Consider the following 20,231-nt stretch of genomic DNA (forward strand, 5'->3'; position numbering starts at 1 on the left):
TCTGATTATGTATCCATTAAGGCACATTAAATATTTATTTCTAATTATACTTTGACAGATATCTGTACTCTGTTTATAGCTATCATAGGTTGCTAGGATGCCGGTAAGATTGGCTTTATTGCATTTTCTTTAAAGATTTTCCTATTTTCTCATTTGATGAGACAAAGTGTCTCTGAGGCGTCACTCTGCAAACCAAACAAGTGGAAATGACGAAAACAAACTGATAATCTATTCTTTGGTTGTTGTTGATTGCGAATGCACCCTGGTGCTCCTGCACCATTTTGCATGGGATACAGTGGGAGTCTTTAGGAGACCATGGGTTAAAGTCTTCTGCAATTAGAGATGTGTCTGGCAAATTTCCGGGCACTGGAGACATGTCTCTGTCTCTGAGACTTGTCCCCAGTGGTCAGACATGGGTCTCTGTGCAACTATGCTATTAATGTGATTTATTATTGTGGGAACCAGTTATGGCAACTGGAGTGTATAGTACTGATTCGACTAGAACTAGACATTTTTGAAAATCCAAAATTTTATTAGGCTTGCTATATATATTTGTGTTGGAACTACCATTTTTGGGCCAAATTTGATAAATTTAAACTTTTGTTGATGTGTTATTTGATATGTTATATTTCAGGCGGACACCAACCATCATAAGAGTTCGTGAATCACATGTTGAGAAAATCGGCAAAGTTCAAGATGTTGGCTATGAGATTCTGAATGTTCTGGAATTCAATAGGCAAGCTTCAAGAACCATTCAATCTCTTTTTAAGCTGTGAAATCATTATTTACTTGTCTAAGTTTTTTGTGTCAAATTATCAATAACACGGATTCAGTTATTGATGCACATTTTGGTGTTATTCTTACAGTACAAGGAAATGCCAATCTGTCATTTGTCGTTACCCTACTGGAAGGCTAGTTTTATATTGCAAGGTATATATTATTGAGATTCTGTGCAGACACATTGGAAAATCCTCCATTTTAAAATATATATTTTGATTTTCAGGGTGCTGATAGTGTTATCTATGAGAAGATAGCTCGGGGTAATGATGCCATAAAAAAAACAACCCGAGAACACTTGGAACATTTTGGAGCTGCTGGCTTACGCACGTTATGCTTAGCTTACAGAGATCTAAGTAATGAACTATACGAAGAGTGGAACGAGAAGTTTATAGAAGCCAAATCTGCTTTAAGCGATCGGGAAAAGAAACTTGGCGAGGTCTGCACTTTGACTTATTATGGAGTTTAAAAAATTGTTTAATGAGAATTGTTCCTTTTTTATTTCGCTATGATGTCATTTGAATGTAAGATATGCATATTGAAATCCCCAAAATTATGTCTTTGTGACATTGATTCAATCTGCTCTATTTTCTCTTTTGTACTTTACTTTAGTTCATGATGCAGATCTTTAATGCAATTCTTTTGCTAAGCTGTAAACTCTATGAATAACGATAACATAATATGAAGTCCTGATTAGCCATTAAGGTTGTCTCTTGGTTGTTGCGAAGGGAAATACTTGTGGATGAGTTCAATATTTTATAAAAAAGTTGTTGAAGAGTTCCTGTCCACTGCTCAGATATGTATATGCACGTACTTGGTATCAGAAACAAATATTTGGGCTGTATTCAGTATACCTGGATACTATCCCACACCATTTGGTCCAGCATTGGATTTAAGGTTACAAAAAATATTCATAATTGTTGAAAAAACACTAACATTAAAATTAGAGCTGTCAGATTTATACATTATTAAACTCTCAATTATTGGGAATGGATCAAATATGGACTCATGTGGTATGTAGTTTGAGATTATGAAAAAGCATTTAAAAGATTCACATTGTTAAATTGTGATCAGATTTAACACACTGTTTTTATTATTTACTATAGAAGGTTGATGCACATTTGTCAGTTATCTGTCTGTTTATACAGACTATATTCCTTATAGACTGATAGCAGACTATAATATTCAATTTACTTATTAGACTGATTTGCAGACTTCAATATTCAATATATTGTTCACTGTGATATACGTGTTGAAGCAGACGCTGTACCTTAGCAGACTGGAATAATGGTTATGTGTTCGGCGGTATTTATTTCTGCCTACCTCTCAATCATATAGATGGGATTGGGGAGACATGTCCAAGGATAGACATGCCTCCTATGGAGGAGACATGTCCATCCTTGGACGCGCCTCCCTTTGAAATAAAAACTCTCATCAAGGACATACACATGCACGCATGCATGCATGCACAATCACAATTTCCATAGTTATAAACTTCATTTACTCATGCATAAGAATGAATACTCATTAAGTTTTTATTTAGTCCACTGAAGCTACAGATCTCTAACACTCCTTGGCTAGGGAGGATAAATAATACTATTAGATATTACCTCAGCATAATATCAGGAATGGTATGTTCAAGGGTCAATTATCAGAAGATATCCATCAATTATGGCCTCCTGAATGTCAAGTCACATGACATTCACCAAGTACTCTGAGTAATGGCCTCTTGAACATTAAATGTGCAAGATAATCACCACGTACTCTGAGTAATGGCCTCCTAAACATCAAGTCGCATGGTATTCACCAAGTATTTTGAGTAAGAACCTCCAAAACATCAAGTTGCATGACATTCATCGAGTACTCAAAATATTCATAAGGTATGTGTAGACGTATTCTCAATAATACATACCATATGAACAACATATTCATGGTTTGTTTAAGGAAATTAATCCACCATGGAAGATATAATCTATCAAGATTTGCTTAGATATCATAAGATACCCATCATAATAGAAAATTAAGTTATTGTAAGATCGTCACCTATCAATAACTTCTACAAATACAAGTGATAATCATTTGGAAGTCGTCACTTCCTCACGGTGTACGTAGGGCCCAAATAACATTCGTGATTAATAATTAGTTTCATTAGTACGATAAACAATAATGGTGAGACTCATTCTCAGTAATTTTAACCATACCAAGTTTACCTTGGAAGTGTTCGACCTTCATTTTGCAAGTGGCTTGGTGTGGATGGTAAAGAATCGCGAACTCCCTCTGAATCCAGAATTTCACAAAATTTGAGATATATTGAAGTTCTTTAGAATATAAGTTTCTCTGAATTAGAGTTTGAATTACTGACTTCAGTGAATTTAAAGCTTGATTTTCGAGTCTGTCAGGACATCTTGCTGCAGTGTGATCATAGTTGTCGAATCGATAACATTGTATTTTAGAATAATCTTTTTGTTTCTTGAATGGCTGTTTACAATTTTTGCCCTTTTTCCTTTTCAAATTAGAGGTGAGAATTTGAATGTCTTCATTTGTGGATTCCATGTTGATTCCTCTAGATATTATAGTACACTCTTCTTGAATGCAATCAGCTTGTAGTCAATCAAATTTGAGGAGCTTCGAACGAGCACTTATTCCTTGTCTATAGAGTTCCCATGAGATAAGGAGTCTATTTAATGTTACCATAGTTAACTCTTACTGTTATAGATGTGAACAATTGTTGAGAGTTCCTGTTATCCACATAAAGTATAAGGTGATGGTTTCTCCTTTATTCATTTTAATCTTAGAGAGTTGATTTTTAAGAGTGATAATCCTGCTAGTGTTGTTGATCTGAAACATGTTTTCCAGGGCTTTGAGCATATCATGTGCTGAGTCCAACTTTGTGATAATAGGTAGTAGATGGTCTTTATCTCCGTCTACTAATAATTCCATTGCTCTGGTGTTGTCCTTTTCCCATTGGCTTTTTTCATCATTCTCATTGGAATTAGGAGGATTTTGCACAATTGTTTGTAACTAATGCTTTCTTAGTATTAGCATCATTCATAGTTTCCAGGCTTCAAAATTTGAAGCACTTTCAAGTCTGTCTTCAAGTCTGATTGAATTTACCATTTTGATAGATATAAGATTTCAAAATTGAGGTGTATCGATTTGTCAATAAATCTGATCTTGATCATCTCTCAAACTTGGCTCTGATACCATGTTAAATTGTGATCAGATTTAACACATTATTGTTATTATTTTCTATACAAGGTTGATGCAGATTTTTTAATCATCTGTTTATAGTATTTACTGACTATATTCCTTATACACTGATAGCAGACTGTAATATTCAATTTACTCATTAGACTGATTTTGCCGACTTCAATATTTAATATATATTGTTCACTATGATATACGTGTTGAAGCAGACACAGTACCTTAGAAGACTGCATAGAAGTTGTGTTCGGTGGTATTTATTTCTGCCTCCTTCTCGATCATATATATGGGATTGGGGACACACGTCCAAGGATAGATGTGCCTCCTACTTGGGAGACATGTCTATCCTTGGACGTGCCTCCCTTTTAAATTAAAATTCTCATCGAGGCTTGCGACTGTATAGTCGCATAAAGACTTTTGTCATTATTAAAACAGATCACCAATAACACAAACTTATTTTAATAATCAGTATTTAAGTTAATAACAGATGTTATATTATATGCAAGTACACACACACACACATATAATTTCCATAGTTATAAACTTCTTCATTTACTCATGCATAAGAATGAATACTCATTAAGTTTTATATATCTGACTGAAGATGCAGATCTCCAACACACATAAATGACTTGCATATATACACATTTCATCCAAAAGCACTTAGACACCTCAACAAACTTTATTTTGTGTGTGTGTGTGTGTATATATATATATTTGTGTGTGTGTCTATATATATATATATATATGTCATTATACATTGTGTATTTGTTCTCTCTTTTGTAGTTGTACTTTAGTTTATGATGCAGATGTCATGTTCCCTCTTTAGTCTGACTAGCAGAGTTATGTGAGTTAACGTATCATGGGAGTCTTGTAGGCTAGCAGTTGTTGATAGAGACACATACAACATATTCAGTGACTGGGCTTGACTTTATAGGCAGTTGGGTGCAATTCCTTGATTTTAGGGGGTATCCCTATATTTTAGGAGAACGTGTCAATTTCCAGATGTGAGGTTCCACAGGACCATTCCATAGTTTCCGTATCAAGATGACAGGTTGTGTTCCCTAGTTTCTAGGAGCATCCCTAGATTATAGGGGAGGGACTGCCAGTTGACCCATCTTGTTCGATATCAGTCACAGACACAAGTGACATGATTAGTTTCACGTTTATTTGGTTGGTTTGGGCTTTCAAAGGCAAAATGGGGAATATTTTAATATATTTAAATATTTCCTAAGTAAGCATTTAAATAATTTATAATAAGGCTATTTATATAGCCATTTCAGAGTAATTAGGGGAATATGGCTTCGTTTGGTCAGATTTGCCCTTGTGTTATAGCTCGTTGGTAAGGTCTTGAATTTTTATAAACTATTTTCACTATTCGAAGACCTTTTGGCACTTTGAGTTATGACATTTTAATAAAATAATGTTTTTCCTATAGCCTGGACGCCTTTATTTGGGAAAATGTTATTTTAGTATAAAGTGCAAAGTGTAATTCTCATTTAGGGTTTGATTTGTATCTGGGAGGAGTTATAAGGAGATGAAGACCAAATTGTGGAGTATCTTTTGACATTTGAAACTTGTGAAATTGGAAATTGCTCTAGTGGAGCGACTTAGAGGCTTGGGACGAAAACTCTGAGTCTGGAACGTTGGGTCGCAAACCTCAACAAGGATTTGGTGATTCAGTAGTGGAGTTAGAAGGTACTATTCTCTGTGATAAGGATCGACATTCTTCAAAACACCAATTATCAGAAAGAAACATCACATTCAGCTAGGCAGCCAACCCATTCCAGCGTGGGCATTTCTTCCAGAGGCAGCTCGGGCTTGTATGGTGGGCACCATTCCTTATTAGCAGCCACATTTTGCAGTTTGGAGATCATATAGGGATTCGTGGCAGCAAGCTCTCCGTCTTTTGTGATTGTAAAAACCTCTATAGCTTGCGTCAAGTTCATTGTAGACAACAACAAATCCATTTGATATATTTATTTCTTTGACTACAAAAATCTGAATGTTATGCCTGGTATTTGAATCATTTCCAAATTGTTAAGTGTTTTCAATATATGAATGCTACTCATCATTCTTAGTTCGAAGTTATTTGTTATTTGTTATTTACTTGCATATATCTTCAAAAACACCTAAAAAGTTGAAAACGAGAAAAACCCAAAAAGAAATCAGAGTCCTATAAAGTCTATTATACAAATTTTGGTCAAAGGCTTGAATTTTGAAACAAACATCAATTTCCAAGGTCACTGGGATTGGGGATATTTCAGCAGATCTTTAGTGCAATTCTTCTGCTTAAGCTTATGATGAAGATCTTCTGCTACTAACTATTTGTTTGTTAGTTTTTGCAAGGGGAATTACTTGTGTGTAAATTTGATATGTTATGAAAGAGTTGTTGGACACTTCCCATACACTATTCAGATGTATGTATCCATGTATTGAAATATCAGGTACAAACATTTGGGCTGTATTCAATGTACTTCGATACTGTATCACACCATCTGGTCTAGCATTGCATTTAAGGTTATGAAATAATATAAAAAAATAATGAAAAAATAAAATATTTTAGCATTAAACACCACGTTACCAGATTCACTCCCCGACATGGCAAATTCCAGTTTGGTTCTATACAAATTCCGATCCTTAACAAAATTGCAAGTATTCTGCCACAGAGACCAAAATTCGCCAATAATTCTCACAAAACCAAGGGCGGAATTTAGAAGGCTTTTGAGTGAAGTTGGCCCCAAAACACAATTTTTAAACCAAAATTGGTCTATTTGATCAGTGATGGCTGATTATTAATATTGACATTTTTTTTTTTTTGAACTGAGATATTTATGAATGAATTTTGAACCCAATATTGTTGGTAAATTCTATACTGTAGCTGATGGGTAGAATTGTATCCGAAAGGGTGCATGATGGTTGAGTCACCCCTTCGGGAAAGTATATGTACACTATCTAGAAGTGACTATTGAAACACCATCAGAATCATCATAATCATATTATAAGCATTGAAGTGTATATTGCGTATATGAATAAAGTGTCTGGTCTGTGTTATATCTTATTGTACTCCATGCGATAGTATGTGTTAACCTTGTACGGTAAACATTTGGCGCTATTGCCAGTCGAACTTGAAATAAAGGAAGTGTTATGAAGATTAATGCCGAATTTGCTTAATAAAGATAAGAATAAGATAAAAGATAAGGATGAGATACACACAACATAGGAAGCATTAATTTTAGCACAACAGGCAGAGTGCAGACAGAAGCTTCAACAACTTACTGACAGACATCGAGGGGGTGAACGAGCACAGACAGAGGGAGTGTATTCACCTAGCATACCGAGGAGTGTCGAGAAATTGTTCAAAGAAACTCGACAGTGATTGAATTTGGTAGAAGAGACAAGGGAGGAGTTCCTTAACTTGTATATGTCGAGGGTAGAGGATCCAAACAGAAGGGAAGTAACTCGTACGGCTTGAAGTGCCGAAGGAGCACGAGCATGGAGTGAACTCTTCGTTCCCTATACACCCAACGAATCGATACAGGCAGAGAATCGAACAACTTTGCGTGAGGAAGATCTTTTCTTATTGGGTAACGTGGTTGTCCAAAGTACTTCGGTTGTTCGAAGTAGCACAGGTGCTCAAAACAATGCGGGTACTCAGAACAATGAGGGGACTCAAAACAACGTGGGTACATAGAAAGTACCACCACTTCAGAAGAAAGTAGCATTAATGGCAGGACCAAAGGAAAAATTGCGGAAGTTCAATGGTGATGGGATGGCAGATCCAATCAAACACTGCAAAACATGTGAAACAATATGGACGACGAATTGTGTAACAGACCAGGATGACTCCTGGCGACCCTATGGGGTGTAGCGATTGATTGGTTTTTGGATGCCAATTTGCAAAAATTAAGTACATGGACAAAATTTAGGAAGGAATTCATAGCAAAGTTCCGACTACTAACGAATGATAATGAAATTGTGGCAGAAATATACAGTACAAAGTAGGGAAAGAATGAAACGATCTGTTTGTATGCAAGAAGACTAAAACAGTTGGTGGGGAAGATGGAGATTCCATCGATGAGCGGATTAAAGAAAAGATGGTTTGTTGAAGAGCTACAATTGACACTATAGAAAAAGATGAAAATTGTACCTCCAACATCATACACAGATGCGTATAATTGGGCGATGAATTTGGAGAGTGAGAAGAAAACTAGCAAAAAGAAGCACAGATTGTCGGACTTAGACGATTCATCTTTTGAAAAAGATGAAAACTGAACCTCCAACATTGTTCATAGATGCGTATAATCAGGCGATGGATCTGGAGAGTGAGTAGAAAACTAGGAAAAAAAAGAAGCATAGATTGTTAGACTTAGACGATTCATCTTTTGAAAAAGATGAAAATTGTACCTCCAGCATTGTACATAGATGCGTATAATCGGGCGATGGATCTAGAGAGTGAGCAGAGAACCAGCAAAAAGAAGCACAAATTGTTGGACTTAGACGATTCATCTTTTGAAAGTAGTAGCAACGACGAAGAATCAAGTACGAAGGTACGAGCATTGTTGAAGGATATGCTACGGATGATGGAGTTTAAACATCTTAAAAAGAATCCTGACTTGGTGAAAGGAGAATTGTGGTGTATAAACTGTAAGGAGGAGGGCCACACAAAGGGCTGTCTGCAATATCTGCTAGATTGCGAGACATTCCATAAAGGAACGCCCATTCAATATAAAGACAAAGGGACACCAGCAAGTGTTACTGATATAGGAAGTATCCACCACAAGAGTAGGAAGGAACAATGATGCAACCTCAAGAGGATATCAGAACAATAACTGGTGCAGACAAGGTGGTAATAATAATAACAATGGAGGCCAAAGTCGGATACAGTACGACTCGAGTGGACGACCGGTGATACAATGCCGTGCATGCAACCTCTGGGGGCACTTCGCCAAAGACTGCACCGCAAAGGAAACACCATAGCTGTTGTGCAGAAGGTGCAATCTGGGAGACCATGAGGATTCGAAATGCCCTAAGCAAGGGGTGAACCTATTAAGCATCAAAAAATGTGATGAGGAGATACCAGCCATCACTCGCGAACAAACAAAGAAGGCAATGTATACAGATGCAGAGGAAGAAAAGAAGAAGTTGCAACAAGCACAAACGGAGGTAGAAAAACAAATGGAAGTGGAAATACTACAAACAAAAGACATTGCCGACACCTTGAAGAGGAACCCGATAGAACAAAATATTATAAGGCAAGTAATGCAAATGGAAGTTCCTGTGAAATTAAATGACCTTACAATGCCTCAGTTGCGGACGACGATACTGAACATGACACCACTCTCGAAAGCAATGGAAGAGACAAGAAAGGATGGCATCGGAGTGACTGCAACAGACCCAATGCTACTAGCACCCACTACGGGGAGACATCTGACAGTAGTAGAGATGGGCATCCTGGGAACTGTACTCATGGATATAATCATCGACGAAGGGTCAAGAGTAAACGTACTATTGGAGGATATATGGAAAAAGTTGGGACAACCTATGTTGTGGCCACCTACATTTCAACTACTCACTAACGATCAACACGGAATCAAGCCTTTAGGGACCCTGATGGCATAGCCAGTAACTATCGGAACACAATGATTCTTATTGGATTTTGTGATCATTTTGTTAAAAAGAAAAGGGTACGACATCATCCTCGGACGGGGTTGGTTGTTATAGGCAAAGGTGAAATATGATTGGAAATAGAATACTCTGTCCATGGAAGGTGGAGGCCAAAGATTTATAATTGACCTGCACACATAGATGGTGGGGGAGGAGGCAGCGTCATCAGATTCCAAAGGTGAAAGCATAGGTGATGACAAGGGGAAGAAAATAATGGAACCTGATGAGGAAGGAGTATTGAGATTGGAAGGAGGGTCAAATGATGATGACCTGGACTCGATGAATGGCTTACTCTATCGATAGATGGAGGACTACGAGCTCTTTCCTAGCTACAACATGTTAGGAGTCAAAGAAGGAAAAGAAGGGAATGAGTTTCCAAAGGAGTATAGCGAAGTGGAGGAAGAGGCACATGTAGATGAAATGCCAACGCATACGTTTAGTGATGACAAACCTATAAAGTACGAAGAGCCTACTATAAAAACGATGAACTTAGGAGATGAAGCCTATTCGAAAAATATCTTTGTGGGAGATGATTGGAATCTAGTCCTGAAGGCAACAACGTTCAAAGTATTTATGGAGTACAAGGATGCGTTTGCATGGATGTATAAGGATTTGAAAGGAGTATCACTAGAGTTATGTGTCCACCGGATACGATTGGTAGAAGGTGTAGTGCCAAGAAGCGGCCGTATCGAATGAACAAAAATTATGCCACATGGGTCACTAATGAGATCGACATGATGTAAGAAGCATGAATTATTTTAAGGGTGCAGATGAGTTAGTGGGTATCACTGATTGTGATATCTCTAAAGGACACCGTAAAGATAAGAATATGTGTAGACTTTCGTTGCCTAAATGCAGTAACGATTAAAGATCCATTTTCGATACCATTCACCGATAGCATTCTGGAAGAAGTTGCAGAGCATGAAATTATTCATTCATCGATGGGTTCTCTGGATACAACCAAATATCCATCATCGAAGAAGATAGGTTGAAAATGACATTTATAGTGGAAGATGGAGTATATGCCTATAACAGGATGTCGTTTGGACTATGTAATGCTTCGACAACATTCTAGAGAATTATTTTGCACTTATTTGAAAAAATGTCTATCGAAACCTTTAAAACATTCTTGGATGATTGTTCAATTTTTAGTGCAGAAGATAAGCATATAACACTCAACGAATGCATGGAAAGATGCAGGCGAGCGAGACAAGCAATGAATTCGAAGAAATGCAAGTTCATGGTGCCACAGGGGAAGCTATTAGGACGCATAGTCTGCAAAGCAGGGCTGAAGAAGGATCCTGACAAAGTTCGGGTAATTTTGCAAATGCCACCATCAATGGATGTGATAAGAGGTAAAATCATTCCTTGGACATATTGGATACTATTGTAGGTCCATCAAGAACTTTGTAAAAATATCATACCCGCTCGACAAACTAACCTACAAGGGCGAACCTTAGAAATGGGAAGCAGATTAGAATGAAGCTTTCGATGGATTGAAAATGAGGTTGGCTACAACACTGATCCTAGCTTATCCGAACTGGGATAAGAGTTTCATGTTCATGTTGATGCATTGAGCTACATGATTGTAGCAACACCGACACTAACAAGTGACCACAGACTGGATCATCCAGTATAGTTTGCTAGTAGACTATTATCTAAAGCAGAGAAAAATTACAATATGATAGAACGAGAAGCACTCGGAATGGTGTATGTAGTACAAAAATTCAGGCATTATCTATTGGCGACACCGTTCATATTTTATGTGGACCATCAAGCATTATATCTTGTGAACAAGCCGATCATACAGGGAAGGATAAGTAGATGGTTATTACTGTTGTAGCAATTTATATTCACGATTTTGGTACAGCTAGGAAGGAGTCATGAAAGTGCAGACCACTTGTCGAGGATAAAATCAAGAGAGCCACCGGAGGGAGTCAACGATGATTTTTTGATGCGTAGCTATTTCACATTGCATTACTACCATCTTGGTACACGCGTATCAGAGTCTCTCAATGGGACAGTTTCCTAGCGACATGTCGCTGAACGAGAGGAGGAAACTGGTGCTAAGGAGCCAAACATTTCAGTTGATCAACGGGTTATTGTATAAAATGGGACTCGATCAGATATTAAGACGGTGTGTGCTGGAAGAGGAGATTCCTAAGGTGTTGAAGGAAGCACACAAGAGACTAGCAAGAGGACACATGAGGCCAGACACAATTGCACAAAAGATACTTCTAGCAGGGTTATGGTGGCCAACCGTGCACAATGACGCTAGGGAGTGGGTTGTTGCTTGCAATACATGTTAGAGAGTTAGAAAACCACTAAAGAGAGACTTCATGTCTTTGAATCCTTCACATGCACAAGAGCTATTTGAAAGATGGGGATTGGACTTTATCAGACCTCTTAAGGTAAGTAAAACTAGAAGATGCAGGTACATCATGGTGGTGACGAAATATCTAACCAAGTGGGTGGAGGAGGCATGGGCACTACCAGACAACTCTGTGATAAGCACAACTAAATTTATCTATGAGTAGATAATCACAAGGTATGGGATTTCGCTGCAATTGACAAGCGATCATGGGGGACACTTTGTCAATCACGTTATCCGATTGCTCACTAAATTTACCACTCTGTTGAGCCCGTACTACCTGAGAGCTAATTGACAAGCAAAAGCCACTAATAAGATCCTAGTCGGAGTGATTTATAAGTCTTGTGCAGTTGAGGGAGAAGATTGGGAAGAAAAGCTACCATCAACATTATGGGTGTACTGTACTTCATACAAGGTAACCAATGGACACTCTGTTTCAGTTGATGTATGGATAGGAAGCCGTGGTGTCGACAGAATTCATGGTACCAAGTTTGAGGATCGTGATCGAAAACAAGCTCGGAGATATGGAAAGCCTGAGGGAAAGACTGTATAACTTAAATAAACTTGGTGAACGGCGATTGCAGGCACAATGGGTTACGAAAGTTGCGCAAAATAGGTGTAAGGTATGGCATGATAAGCATTTAAAATTGAATAAATTTGAACTAAGCCAACTAGTTTAAAGTATAATGGGTGTAACGAGATCAGACCAGGCAAATTTAAAGTTAAATGGGTTGGACCATACAAGATCCATGAAGTTAGCGATAATGGAGCAATCAAATTATGGACGCTCGACGGGAAGTACCTGACGCAATGAATGGGTCGAAGTTGAAAATCTATCATGAAAGAAATAGCGTGCCCTTGCGAACAAACATTTCAGAGATAGTATAAGAAGGAATACAAAAGTAGTAATGTATATATGTGAATAATTAAATGTAAATAGGCATAATAAATAAATATGTACGAAATAAGAAGCTAAAAGAGAAAATTATAAAGTGGAGCAACAACAAAATATAAGTTGAAGAAGGCATCGTATGGTCAAGAAGGAGCTACAGGAGCAAGAAACACTATACAGTAGGAAAATATAGGCACAACATGGCTATTGAAGGGAGCACCGTACGAGGAACACCGTACGATCATTGCAATGTATAAGAAAACATTGGAGAAGTACTGTACGGTTTGCATATAAGAGTAGCGTATGACCTTCACAAAAGAACACCATACGAAAGGAAAGGAGAAGCTTTGCAGAGACATCGTATGGCCACACGAGAACATTGTACGGAAAGTAAAAGAGAGGCACCGTATGGTCACATAAGGACATCGTATGGTTACAGGACATCGTGCGGTCGCAAAGAACACCATATGGTCACACACAGACAGTGTATTGTGTGGCTTGCAAAAGAATAGAACCGTACGACCCATTAGGAGATAGATTACTATAGGAGGTCATACACCACTGTATAGACATAAGCCAGAAGAATAAAGTTTGACTGTACGGTCAACAGTTGAAAGAAAGAATACCGTACAGACAACTGTGTTAGGAAGAAGCCGACTGTACGACCATACAGTATAAGAACAACATTATAAGGAACTTAGAATCATTGTATAGTCTTCAAGCAAATAGAGCATAGCAAAGAGAGCTTGCCATACAAAAGAATAAGGAAGGAGATCACCATACAGAAGAATAGGGAAGGAGGAATTGATACCGTACAACTGTACGACTTTTCCATTGATGATTGGTATCACATTAAACGGTAAGGATAAGAAACAAGTTATAACTCTATGCAAAACGATTGGGTAGAAAAGAAGAGCAACTGTACAACCTCTGGAAGAGAGAAACGTTGCATCCGTATAGCCAGATAGAGCATTGGAAGGAGGCACTGTACCAATCTATACAAACGTCATTAGAAGAAAAAGGAAATTTCAAAGTAAGTTGTGTACAGAGGCAATTGACATAACTGTTTTGCCCTCTTCAAGCAAAACGACAAATAAGTGGTAGTTATGCATTCAGCCGGTAAAAGGACTTGGAAATTTTTTTGGAAGAGGACACAACAACAATTGTAGCCATAATGTAAAGACTCTACCATCCGGAGTACGTGTAGTAGGAGGGACAAGTACAGGACCAAGCAAAAAGAAAGGGAAGCAACTAGCACAGTCGCTTGCGACGGATAATCCCACAACGCATAATGTTTCATTTGAAGGGTTGAATGGAGTAGAATGCAGGAAGTGGTGGCAGGAGACCCCTGATAACCATCTAGTGAAGGCCAACATTCGAAAGGCACAGGTTGAATGGGTAATACAAATGCCTGTACTCTGTATTCGAGATTATGAAGGGTTTTTGCGCCTCATGATAGAAACGTATGATAGGTTCTCTTGAACTAGTACGTTTGCCTATCTTGGATGCAACTTGGGAATATCATTCAAATCGACAGACTTCACATAGGTATTCGGGATACTTTGTCATGCACAAGGGGGAAGGAAAATAGACAACATACTGAAAAAGTTTAAGTCGGGAGGTAAAGACACAACTGATACAGCTGGTATGTGGGGATTTCACATAGACGGAGCAAGAAGCTCTCATAGACACGTCGAAGGGTAGAGGATTGAAGAAGTCCAACGTGCAGGAAGGGCACTGGCGTTGTCTTATGGATGTAGTCAAAAGTCGCCTCATAGGATCCAACCGCACTTCAAATATTTCATTCCCACTGGTGGCGATGATGAATGGGATCTTGAATGGAATAGTGTACGACTGGGCTACATTGTTGGTAGAACGGTTGTATGAATTTGACACTGTAGCACAAAACGGTTTACATGCTACACAATGCCATCGGGCTATTCTTGGAGGCAACAACGCGGATGATCCCCAACGATGCATTGGAGGCCAAACTGGGACAACTTGCCCCAGGCGAACCCCCAATCATGCAGTGGAGGCATCTCAACACACTTGGCACTAAGATTACGGTCGGATAGAAACGACCGAGATTGAACGGCGAAAATACTGACAGTGGTCATGAGGAAACTTCTTTTGAGGAGAGTGAGACCGACGGGAAGGATGAAGAGGACGAGGAGGTAGAAGTAATTACAGCTACACCATTGAGATTTCCGTAGCCTGCACTATCAGCGACAACACACTTGGTCCCAGTAGGTATACACAGCATTCCAGGGTTTGGTTAGTTCAGGCAGCCAGTGGTGATGATTCCGACTACAGTTGCGATACAACCTGCTGTAGAGACACTAGCTATTCTAGAGGCATTAGCAGGGGCACATTTATCACCAATGGAGACAGTCGTTCTGGAGGTAACGATGGAGCCTATTCAAGAGGTTTTGCCAGCTATACCAGAGGTTGGGGTTGAAGTACTTGTACCTGATGTAGAGATGCACACTCAGGAAGGAGTGATGGAGATATCAACAGGCGAGTGTGTGAGGATGCTGGGTGTTCATTTGGACGTAGTGGGTTCATATGCAATGGTTACGGTGGACACAACATTATTAGCATCACCTGAGGAGCCAAATAGAGAGAGCAAAACCCGGAGGTTGAGCACGTACCTAAGTACAAGGTTTCACCGTACACCAGCACCTCGAGTGACATACCTGCATAACCTACGCGAGAAGTAGCTTTGGAGGAAGATCCTCTACAGGCACAAGTAGAGGAGCGTCAATCGACACAAACTGATGGACTACCACATAACACTATTGAGCGAATGGCAGAAGTAGGAGAGAGGGCTATGGGTGCTCAACATCAACCTCCAATAGCACCAGAAACAGGGACGAGAGAGGCATTCTTCATTAATGTAGCGACTCTAGCGACTCAGGCTTGCCAAGTAGTGGCCTTTGTAGAGATACAGGCCTTGGACTCAGTAGTGAAGGAGATGGAGAGTGTGAGATCTTTCATGAGAGTAGGATGCCTGACAGCCTTTACAGTTTGTTTTGAGGAGCGAGGATGGCTGAGTGTGTAGACTATAAAGATGCACCAGGATTGGGCCATTATGAGAGATCCAGGTATGGAGAGCCGAGTAGAGGCTTTGACTCAGGAGATGGTTGAGATATACAGGTATGCGTATTACACCCTTTGGAGGAGCTAGGCAGACTAGGTAGCAGTCGAGAGGGCTCAGGACGAGTCAGCTACCAGGCTAGCCGTGGAGAGGGTAGCTTGGGAATCTGAGAGGGCAACATTGTTAGAGCGACAGAGTTAGCTACAGAAGGTGGCAACGAAGAAGGAATAGTTAGCAACAGAGAAAGAGCAGGTGGCAGAAGGGAAGGAGACAGAGCTTGAAGAGATTGCTGGAATGATGTAGTCAGCTTTGGAGCTTCAGATGGAGGTTGAGGTAGAATTGAAAGTATGGAAGGAGCAAGTGTATAAGCTATGAGTAGAGTGGAATGAGCTTAAAGCACGAATGACTACTACACCAGGGACGCATCCCTCTTGTTATTTTCTAAACATTGATGTAATTAATTGTTCTAGTGTAATTTGAGTTTTGTTGTAAGGGTTGTCTTTATTTTCTCGTCTGGAGAGGACTTCACTTTTTTGGGGGGATGATGTTGTCGGTAAATTCTATATTGTAGCTGATGGGTAGAATTGTATCCAAAAGGGTGCATGACAGTTGAGTCACCCCTTTGGGAAAGTATATGTACACCGTTCGGAAGGGACTATTGGAACATCATCAGAATCATCATAATCATATTGTAAGCATTGAAGTGCATATTGCGTATATGAATAAAGTATTTGTCTTGTGTTATATCTTACTGTACTGCATGCAATAGTATCTGTTTACCCTGTACGGTAGAGACCCAAATCCAAACAGGCAACTAACATAAAAAATAGAGTGGTCAGATTTATACATCAAATTGCTGAAGGAACAATTATTGGGTATGAACCGAATGTGGACTCATGTGATACTTGGTTTATGGTTATACAAAAGCATTCAAAAGATTCACATAAATGATTTTCATATATATACATTTCATCCAAAGGACGTCGTTATTTTTTGATATTGCTATCAGGATTTAACTGTATAGTTTTTGAGTCAAACTGAATGATCCATGTTTCATGATTCCAAGTTCAAACATTGAGTTGCTGTGGAAAATATTTCCTACTTAGACAACTTTATTTTGTTATACATGAGATTAAGTTTGTCGAGGTGTCTTTGTCTGGTTGGATGGAAATGTTGGTATGCTTTTCTTTGGAAAATCAATTTGAAGATTATTTGGTTGTGGGAGTAGCAGGACTGATAGTGTCTTCTGACTAGTAATTACTTTTTGGTTAGTGAGTCGTTTTGTTGTTTATTGGAACTGCTGTCAACTGTAATCAATTCCTCAAGGTGTGAAGTGTTTTGTCAAAATGGAGGACAGTTGTCATACAGTGAGATAAGTTTGGTCTGAATAATAATGGGAACACAAGTTTAATTTCCACTGTTCCAATCGTCATTGACTATTACTTTTTGAATTAAAAATTTGCGTACTACTTGAGTTCAGTGACTTGAACACAACCACCTTTGGGGACTCTCATCAAAGTCAGATATAAATCAAGCCATGAAAAGTTCAGCCACACAGATTGGGGCCGATTAAAATTTGGAGCTACAAAATATTCTCATGTGGGGTTTAGCCAAACTTATATCATCTTAACGTTTGGTAATTTATAAGTTCTGACGTACTTCTGGTTATAATATTTTAAACATATCAGACAGTTCTAACAATGCTAGAATAAATTATTAAGTAACGTTCATGTAATATGCTATGTTATACATGAGAAATAGTTATTGTATTTTCTAACTAGAGTTGCATGGAAACATATATGATGTGAGACATGGGTATAGCAAGTTTCAAGATTCCCTAATACAGATATGACTAGATACAACAATTAAAAGTGTCTCCTAACACTCATAGGAAAAATGTCTGGCATGTTGAAATATTGATAACCAGAAATCTATCAGCTCATATGCATTATCAAATGCGCTCAAATGCTAATATGATACAAGTTTGGTTTAACACAAGTGAAAATTTTTCGCAACTCCAAATTTTTGCTAGGTTAGATCTGTATAGCTGGGAATTTCTCATAGCTTGCCTTATATCTGACTATGGTGAGTGTACCCCAAAGCTTGTTGCATTCAAGTCACTGGAATTCGGATAGCAGGCTAAACTCCGATTTAAATCTTTTTGAGATTTGGGAAGTTGTAAAATTCAATGTATTTATTCTTTATTTTTGATCTCTGAAGTTTTATTGCTAATTTTGCATTCCATCATATCTTTGCTATGCTCCACAAAGTATTTGGGACGGGGACGTGTTTCCGGTACGGGTAGTGGTCAAAGCCAGAATTTAGGGGATGGGACCTGACGGGTGACGATTAAAAATGTAGGGGATTTTTATATATAGAGAGACATAATTAAAATATGCATATCATAACATTGATAAACCATTCACCATAGACATTTTAGAAGATCTCAACACATGGAAAATTATCAAATGACAAATACTAAGTACTTCCAATATCACATACATATATAGAAAAAATTAAAATGCCTAGAGGCTCCAAGTATCATGCATGAAATCATAATAAAAGAAAGAGAAGTCCAACTAAAATAGTAAGTAGTAAATACTAAATACAATCTTTCATCACTGCTGCTGCTGCTCTATGTTTTTTCTTCTTCCTCTTAACAAGTATGTCAAATTTTAAGAAAAGTAGAAGAGTTAGTGTTTTACTGTTGTTAATTTTTAATGGACCAAATATGGTTTGCATATTTCTGTTATGTCTTTAAGACAACTAGGGGCCCACGTGGACAGCAAAAATTTATAAATAATATAAAATATTGGGGTGTATTGCCTTTATCTGACTGGCTGGAAAAAAGGGAATGGCCAGCAGTCTCGGGGACGGATTGGGGATGGCAAAGCAGTCCCCAAGTTTCTTGCAAAAAGAAATTGCCCGTTTCGGGGATGTTTCCAAGTCTGGCAAAAAAGGGATGGATCTGGGGATGGCAAAAATTCATCCCCGCATCCTTGGGATGGGTACGACCCAAAATCATAGGAGACATGTCCCTGTGTAACACTGTATCTTTGAACTGTAGCCATTTTGATGCAACACTTAATAATATTTATGGAATATTATGGTATCAGCTGTTTTGTTCTGTGGAAGTTCTTCTATCACTCTGCATGGTTCTGGTGACTGACAAAAACTTTTGGAGCTGATTCTGAAATTGTTAAGTATTTGTGGTTGGTTGTGCATCATCTGCTGCAAGTACAATGGACTTCTAGATGTGCTAAGAATGCCTCACCGATGTAAGTGGCTTACAGTGCATGTATACAATTGATGGAAAGGCATGGAATATTTAGTCAAACTTGCTTAAAGTAGTATCTTGACCACCTGGATGTGGAAAGCAAGAGATATTTTTGATATGACGAAATCTTATTTGGTATTTTGTTTTGACACCATAATAGGACCAATTGAGAGGAGTTTTATTATTATGTTGTTTTAAGTTTTTTTTCTTCCTACAATTTACGTGTTCAAATGACTATTTTGATGCTGGACTTTATTTTAGGTTGCAGATTTGATTGAAAAGGAACTTATCCTGATAGGATGCACTGCTATTGAAGACAAACTTCAAGATGGGGTGCCAGCTTGTATTGAAACACTTTCAAGGGCAGGAATAAAGATTTGGATATTGACTGGCGATAAAATGGAGACAGCAATAAACATTGCATATGGTTAGATTCATACCTATATATTATGAACTTGTAAATTATTTATGGGGATTTACATTTTAGTTTCTTGGCTCTGATGCAGATGTTTAGTTTGATTTATTGCCATCATCTTTGAATATTTATTATCTTGTTTTACATTTTATCTTTCTTAAGGAACAGTAATTAATATCGATTGGGTTGTGTCATTCTTTTCTGGAACTTTAAGTGTACAAGATGCAAATGGACTCGGCACTAAACGTAATGTAAGGAATTATGAGTTGTTCTTGCTTACACTAAATTATGCAAGTCCTCTGAACCATTTCATGTGTACAATGCGCAGCTTGTAGTTTAATCAACAACCAAATGAAACAGTTGATTATCAGTTCTGAAACAAAAGAAGTTAGAGAAGTGGAGGATCGGGTGAGAGTTTAACCGGGGAAAAACTTTTGATATATGCTTCATTACTATTTTTTGCTATTATAATTTTATTGTTATTCTTGAAAACAGATAACATTCTTGACATGGTTCTCTTCGTTTTATATG

The 20,231-nt window shown here is 38.2% G+C and overlaps 1 protein-coding gene across 1 annotated transcript in view; it reads left to right on the top strand.

The window, feature by feature from the left end:
• The window catches only part of ALA3 (aminophospholipid ATPase 3), a 151,550-nt gene that overhangs the window by 102,248 nt on the left and 29,071 nt on the right, over positions 1 to 20,231 (top strand). Inside the window, exons 17-21 of the mRNA XM_089816482.1 lie at positions 635 to 736; positions 867 to 930; positions 1,004 to 1,216; positions 19,547 to 19,712; positions 20,029 to 20,108. Coding sequence (XP_089672608.1) covers positions 635 to 736; positions 867 to 930; positions 1,004 to 1,216; positions 19,547 to 19,712; positions 20,029 to 20,108 — 625 coding nt within the window. The remainder of the gene's footprint in view (positions 1 to 634; positions 737 to 866; positions 931 to 1,003; positions 1,217 to 19,546; positions 19,713 to 20,028; positions 20,109 to 20,231) is intronic.

Source organism: Cupressus sempervirens, chromosome 1 (genome assembly GCF_028749045.1).
Source record: "Cupressus sempervirens isolate cs-2001-9-10 chromosome 1, ASM2874904v1, whole genome shotgun sequence".
NCBI lineage: Eukaryota > Viridiplantae > Streptophyta > Pinopsida > Cupressales > Cupressaceae > Cupressus > Cupressus sempervirens.